General features: G+C 39.7%; 1 protein-coding gene across 2 annotated transcripts; it reads left to right on the forward strand.

The window, feature by feature from the left end:
- The first annotated feature begins 202 nt into the window (after positions 1 to 202).
- On the forward strand, positions 203 to 4,298 carry LOC148419817 (protein FAM13A-like). Of its 2 annotated transcripts, none has more exons than XM_088421735.1 (5): positions 203 to 351; positions 1,659 to 1,860; positions 1,929 to 2,135; positions 3,066 to 3,246; positions 3,996 to 4,298. In XM_088421735.1, exons 1-5 carry the CDS (start codon positions 316 to 318, stop codon positions 4,135 to 4,137), a joined length of 768 nt encoding a protein of 255 aa, XP_088277861.1. In that variant the 5' UTR covers positions 203 to 315; the 3' UTR covers positions 4,138 to 4,298. The 2 variants fall into 2 exon arrangements, with proteins under 2 accessions (XP_088277861.1, XP_088277860.1); XM_088421734.1 differs by having other exon boundaries at positions 210 to 844.
- Positions 4,299 to 6,596: the final 2,298 nt, after the last annotated feature.

The following is a 6,596-nucleotide window of genomic DNA, read 5'->3' on the forward strand; positions in this document are numbered from 1 at the left end:
AGGAACGTCAGACTACTAAATTTTCAAAAGATTATTCTGATTTTTTTTGTTTCAATATATAGGCACATCATCCACATTTATTGCAAATTAAATGAATTTATTTTTGATATTTAGATTCTATTTTCTATTTTCCCCCCCCTCCACAAAATCCATCAGTTTAACGTGCCGCTTTTTATGGTATGGGCGTGACCAGTGACGTCACCAGACACGGAAGTAGACGACCAGGATAACGCGTGTTCTATAAAAGAAAACGTCAGCATCACGCAAATTACAAACGATAAGTACATCACCGCGACGTTATGTATTGACGTGTGTATGAACTTCTTACACAACAAAAAAAACAATCGCTCGGTAATAATTTACGTTGCATTTCAAACCCGGAAGTTGTAAGCGTTCAAATCATTGCACAAGTAGTTCCGTCTTGTCAAGCAGCACCGTTATTCGAAGAAAGTAAAATACAAGCGCTCTCCCAGTATAATTTCTAGTAAACTATTTACTTTAAAACCTACCATATCTAATTGTTTTAGTTATACGAGATCTAAATTAAAATTGATACGCGCGCGGAGTGATCTCCACGTCACCACGGTGTCAGTTCCTTCCGCCGGTTTTTTTTTGTACAGCCCAAAATGATCTCGTTAGTTAGTCCCTAATCCAAATGAAATGGTGCGGCGGCCGTAAAATAGAATTAGAAGAACATATTCACAATGTAATAGAAAAGTCAAGGGTTGTCTTACACGAGACAACCTTTTCTCAGACCAAATGGCAGCAAACGAGAGAAAATAACAGCAAAAGACGTGCAAGCCCATCTGGCTGCAACATGGGAGAAAAACTTTCATTATTTTCTGTAAGTAAATTCTCACTTAAATTCACTTTTCTATGTATTGGGATAATGTGTTGTAGTTTATTGCATCGAGTTAATGAGTTGATCTTTCTCTGAGTTATGGTCAGTTGACGGAAAACATAAAAGTTATCTCATTTCAACGCATTTAAATAATGCATTGACTGAGCGGCATTTTACCGGGATGAGGTAAAAAATATGTATGTATTGGAATGTGCATTCAAGTTAAATTAAGAAATGTGTACCATGTTTAGTACAAATAGATACTTAATCAAATAAATGCATAAACAGTCTTCTTTTTTTTTATTTGTTCTTAGCAAGTGCCCCGTCACACAGCGTTTTTTTTTAAACAATACCGCATCCTCCTTGCATGCCAAAAAGTAAAAAAAAAAACAAAAAAAATGCGATTGCCATGTGATTATTTTCAGAGACGGCTTGAGTCAACTCGACAAGCAGTAGTGATACCGTATCAATAGTCCTATTGTCAAACTGCACCGCATTGCCACGAATGTGCGCCGTGAAACGTACCGAACTGGAGGAAAATCCAATAATGTGATATATTTTCAAAATAAATTTTGTCTCTTGGCACCCTTAAAATTATACAAAAATCAAGTTTGTTTGACTAACATGAGCACAATTTTTTTTTTCATCAAAAATGACAACTTTTTGCCTTTTTGAAATTGCGTCGCAATGTTATGACTCAGGTTGCGTTCTTTGTCTCCAGTCTCTCTTGTTGATAATTCTGACAACTCTATGAAGACAGTTCTTGAGTTTGAATTTCTATTGTTAGTGTAATGAATTTTTTTTTTGCATCTTACAGCAGGAAAAGTCTTCGGCGGTTCGGATGTGGTTCAGTATTCATTTGAACCGACGTCCAGCCGCTCCTGTCCGGGTCCCAAAATCTGGAGTGGTGCCAAATTATGTGTTTGGCGTTTCCCTCCAGACGCTGAGACAAAACGGGAAGATGATGGACGGGATTCCCGTCGTCTTACGAGATATGGTGGAGTTCTTGGAAAAAAAAGGTACCGTTTTCTTTTTCTTACTCCTCAATTTGTTTGTGACTCCCATTTTTTTTTTCTCTTCGTATTAGGGATGAACTACAAGGATCTTTTTCGCGCGGGTGGCTCAGTGGCCAAGATCCACCAATTGAGGTGGCGGCTGGATCACGGCGAGAAAGTCAAACTGGAAGCGGAACATGTGTCCACTGTGGCTTCGCTCCTCAAGCTCTTTTTTCAGCAGCTGCCTGATCCCATCATCCCCGAGTACCAACGGCGACAGCTCGTCCAGAACTTCAGAGGTACTTCCAGGCAAGGGCGGATCTAGAACTTGGGTGCAACTCATAAAACAACCCAACATTGGCTTTGTTTGCTCCAAATATTGGATCAAAGAGAATAAACTTCTAAACAAGCCCAGTTTTGGGCTGTGTATTGGTCATTCATTCATTCATTCCAAAGGGAATAAGCCCACAAAACATGCCCAGGATTGATTGGGTTATTTTATGGATCGTTGGCTTTGGCACAACTTTTTTGGGGCTAATGAGCAAAAAAAAAACAGCTTTTGGGGTTGGTTGATGGGGTATTCATTTCCAAATTGAATAGCCCACAAAACTAGCCCAAATGTTGGTTGTGTTAAGGGTTATTCATTTTTGGGTTAAAACAAACCCAGTTTGGGGTGGTTTCATGGGTTATTCATTGATTCAGTGCAAAAGTAAAACATGCCCAGTTTGGGGTTATTTCATGGATTGTTTGTTTTCATCCAACATTTTGGGCTAATGCGACAAACCCAATTTGGAGTTAGGTTATAAATAAACTATAAAATAAGCCCAAATTGGGCTTGTTCTTTCCTTTGATCTTTTTATAGGGTAATGGACAAAAAAAAAAAAAAAAGGTTTGGGTTAGTTTATGGGTTATTCAAAGAAAAAAATATGCCCAAAGATTGGTTGCGTTATCGGTTATAAATTTAGATCCAAAATATTGGGCTAATTGGCCCCCAAACATTTTGGGCTAACGAACTCAAAATTGGGTTGTTTAGTGGATTTATTATTTCGGTTGAGCCGAAAAGAAAAACCCAGGAACCAAGCCAATATTGCCCCTGTAATTCCAACAGATTTAAAGCATTCCAACATGTTCAGCTCATTTGAATTTGAACCTTTCCCGTCGGCTCCATTCCAATCGGAGTTTGCCAGCCTTTAAGGAAGCCTGGTTCTTTTGTCCCCGTTTTTTTGCAGCCGACGCCGACGAGTTCCAGTTGAACCTATCCCTGAAAAAACACCTGAGCCGCATCCCGGACGACAACCTGACCGTCTTGTTGTACTTTGTCGACTTCCTTTCCAGAGTGGCGGCTTGCAGCCAGTTGAATCACATGACGGTGGACACGCTGGCCACCATTTTTGGACCTTGCATCTTTCAGTAAGTTGTTTCAAATCAAGGAATTGGGACCTGCGCAAAACATTTTTTTGGAATGAAAAAGACATCCATGATCAAAAATGATAACCCCTGTGCAATTGTTTGATCTTTTTTGTGTCATTATTTTGCATATCCTTCTTTCAGTATTTTAACCGGGGATATGGAAATGATCCATTTGTAAGAGTAAAAATTAATCATTACCTTAAGTTCCAATATAATCGATTTAAGCTGCTTTAGTAATCAATTATCTCGTGAAAGTGGCATTAAAAAGCTTGAAAGCTCCTTTCGTTTTTCAATGATTCCATTTTTGTTTGGGTTAGACCGCTGTGATTTTTATCAAGGCCAATCCCGATTATCAGCATTCAAGGAGGCCATAACCCATATTTGGAGACGAAATGAAAATATTGGCCTCAACCGAAGAAAAAACTCATTGAAATTCGATATAAACGGTTTCAAATGAAGTATTATCCGCCGTCACATTTTGAATACAATCCCGATGCTGATATTCACTTAAATAAAATGGCCAAATATCGTCCGAGCAATCATCCCGGCCGATATTTGGCCTGCAGATTCTGATTTTTGGTGACATTAAAAAACTCTTAATATAACAATACATTAATGAATACATTATGTATATAAATTTATATTGATTAATTATATTTCTATGTATACTGTATAAACACATCCGAAATACCTTTCTGGTTGTATCCACCAGATGGCAGTGTTCGTTCATATGTTTGTTGCCCACGCAGGGTTCCGGCCGGACCCAAGATGCTGGAGGAGCAGAACGTGTGCAACACTGTGATGGTGCATCTCCTCCGCAAGCATAAGATGATCCCTCTGCCCATCGGCATGTCCCGCCCGCCTTCCCCGGAGTCCTCCGACCCCTTCTGAGGTCACCCCAACAAAGTTATGTCATTGTTAAAAAAAAAAAACATTATTGCAATAATTATTTGAAAGTGTTTTTCCCCCTTTTTTTTTCAAGGCCAAGCAATAGATAATATTAGATGTATTTATTTTTAATATGCATTGTTGCGCGTTCAAATAAAAGCAAATGAGCCATGAATTAATATGGAAGACAGTTGTTATTTTTTTTAAACTTAGTAAATAACTTAGTAAATTCTTAACTTGCTTCACTTCTCAATATTTTATATTTAACAGATATGACGAAAACAAATAAACATGTAGCCTGTACTCCATTAAACACTAAGCTAGCTATATGGATAAATAAATAACGGTAGATCAATAAATATAGATTCCGATAAATAAATAAATAAGTAGATCAACAAATGAGGACATAAACAGCGATAGCTAGCTAGGTTTTAGCTAGCTTTTTTTCCGTAATGACTTTTGATTCCCAGCTGTGCATTTTTAACATTTATTAGCCTCTTTAATAGCCTCCCAATGTGTTGAATTTGATGGTGTTTCCAAACTTTTGATTGGCGCCGTATCTTTCCAGCGCGTTTGCACGTCTCTGATACAGGAATTAATTTTCACCTCCTGAGTCACGATGTATTTTGTAATCCTCCGCAAGCGACCGGGATTGGTTTTTCTCTCTTTTTTTTTTTTTTTTTTTCTCCCAGGACAGCTCTGTGAGCGCTTCCTCTTTCCGCCTCGGAATTCTGAGCAGACTCGGAATGTTTTTTATGTAACGAGTGTTCCGCATCGCCGGAGTCCCTTCTTAAGTTTGTAGTTGGTGTCTAATTGGCGTGACAAAATAAGTCAGGCTGCAAAGTTTGCGAGGAACTTGTCCCCAAGTCCAAACGTTGTTGTTTTCATCTTCCCTGACGCGATGCGATTCCTCGGGACGGCGCGCTCGTCCCCTGTCCTGGTTTTGTGGGCAGCTTGAACGGGCGTCGCGCGGCGGCGCTGACAAGTGGGTTACGGGAGCAGCTCCGTGCCCGCAGACTCGCTTTTGATATGATTCCAGTCCAAATAACACGGATCCGCCCCGGGGGGGGGGGGGTCACGTGGGCGCCAAATGACTATTTTGCGCTGACCTAGTATGGTGGCCGGTACATTGCTTCCACGGAGACGGGCCGCGGGACAGGTTGTCTCACTTGTGCCTCACTCAAGTCACACATGAGTAAACCCGAACCTTGATGGACTTGCCAGATGTCCGATATAACACAAAACACGCCCACACACATTTTCTGGGTCAGATTTTATGCAATATCAAGTAGGGTTTGGATTCTTTAAGCATTGAAAGAAGATGAAAATTTCACCTAAAATTACTGTGGGAGAAAATGACCCCAAAATGGCGGAAATAACTATTGTGTGGTATTTTTCCCACTCCTTTAATCTTTCCATCAAAGGAATTTCACGTCAGAGGGAAAACATTGAAATACACTAGGGAGCTGAAATTTCACCCAGACGGTGACAAGTCACTGTGAGTATGATGTGGAATAAAACGACCCAAAAATGTTGAAAAGAACCCTTGAGTGGTATTTTATCCCAATCTTTTGATCCATCAAAGGCATTTCACATTAGAGGTATAGCAATGAAAGAAGTTACCAGGGAGCTGAAATTTCACCCAGATGGTGACAAAACACTGTGAGAATGATGTGGAAGAAAATGACACAAAAAAGGCAAAAACAACCCGTGTGCGGTATTTTTTCCAATCCTTTCATCTTTACATCAAAGGCATTTCACCAGGGAGCTGAAATTTCACCCAGATGGGGTGACAACACTATCGATAAAATACAGCAAATGTTACGTGGAAGCATTTGACCCCAAATGGTCAAAACAACCCTTGTGCAGTATTTTTTCCAATCCTTTCCTCTTTACATCAAAGGCATTTCACCAGGGAGCTGAAATTTCACCCAGATGGGGTGACAACACTATCGATAAAATACAGCAAACGTTACGTGGAAGCATTTGACCCCAAATGGTCAAAACAACCCTTGTGCGGTATTTTTTCCAATTCTTTGATCTTTGCATCAAAGGCATTGCACATCAAAGGGAAATCATTGAAAGAAGAACCAAGGGAGCTGAAATTTCACCCAGATGGTGAGAATATGTCAAAATAACATGGCACGACCACTTAGTTACAACACAACCAGGAGTATGTCAAAACTGCTATTTTTTGAAGCTAGCTATAAAATGCTTTCATAGCTTTTATAGTATGAAATAAAACAAAAGTAGCGTGCATTTCTATCATAAAAAAAATCGTCACAGATGGAAGTGTTTGGACACATTATTCATATTTGTATTCACTTGCATATGAATTTGAAGTTTGGAGACGTTATCCAGCCGTCATACTATTTATGTGAATGGTCTGCAGCACGATGACACATCGTCACTGTGTTTGTCCTCCTTCAGGCAAAAAAGACGAGGAGGACGCGGCGCTTCTG

The sequence above is a fragment of the Hippichthys cyanospilos genome, chromosome 8, assembly GCF_059441005.1.
Source record: "Hippichthys cyanospilos isolate Australia breed blue-spotted pipefish chromosome 8, RoL_Hcya_1.0, whole genome shotgun sequence".
Taxonomy (NCBI): Eukaryota; Metazoa; Chordata; class Actinopteri; order Syngnathiformes; family Syngnathidae; genus Hippichthys; species Hippichthys cyanospilos.

Coding starts and splice junctions, on each gene's coding strand:
- LOC148419817 (XM_088421734.1), top strand. CDS start 656: ATGAAATGGTGCGGCGGCCGTAAAATAGAATTAGAAGAACATATTCAC. Junction 1,861..1,928: donor GGAGTTCTTGGAAAAAAAAG/GTACCGTTTTCT, acceptor TCTTCGTATTAG/GGATGAACTACAAGGATCTT. Junction 2,136..3,065: donor GCTCGTCCAGAACTTCAGAG/GTACTTCCAGGC, acceptor GTTTTTTTGCAG/CCGACGCCGACGAGTTCCAG.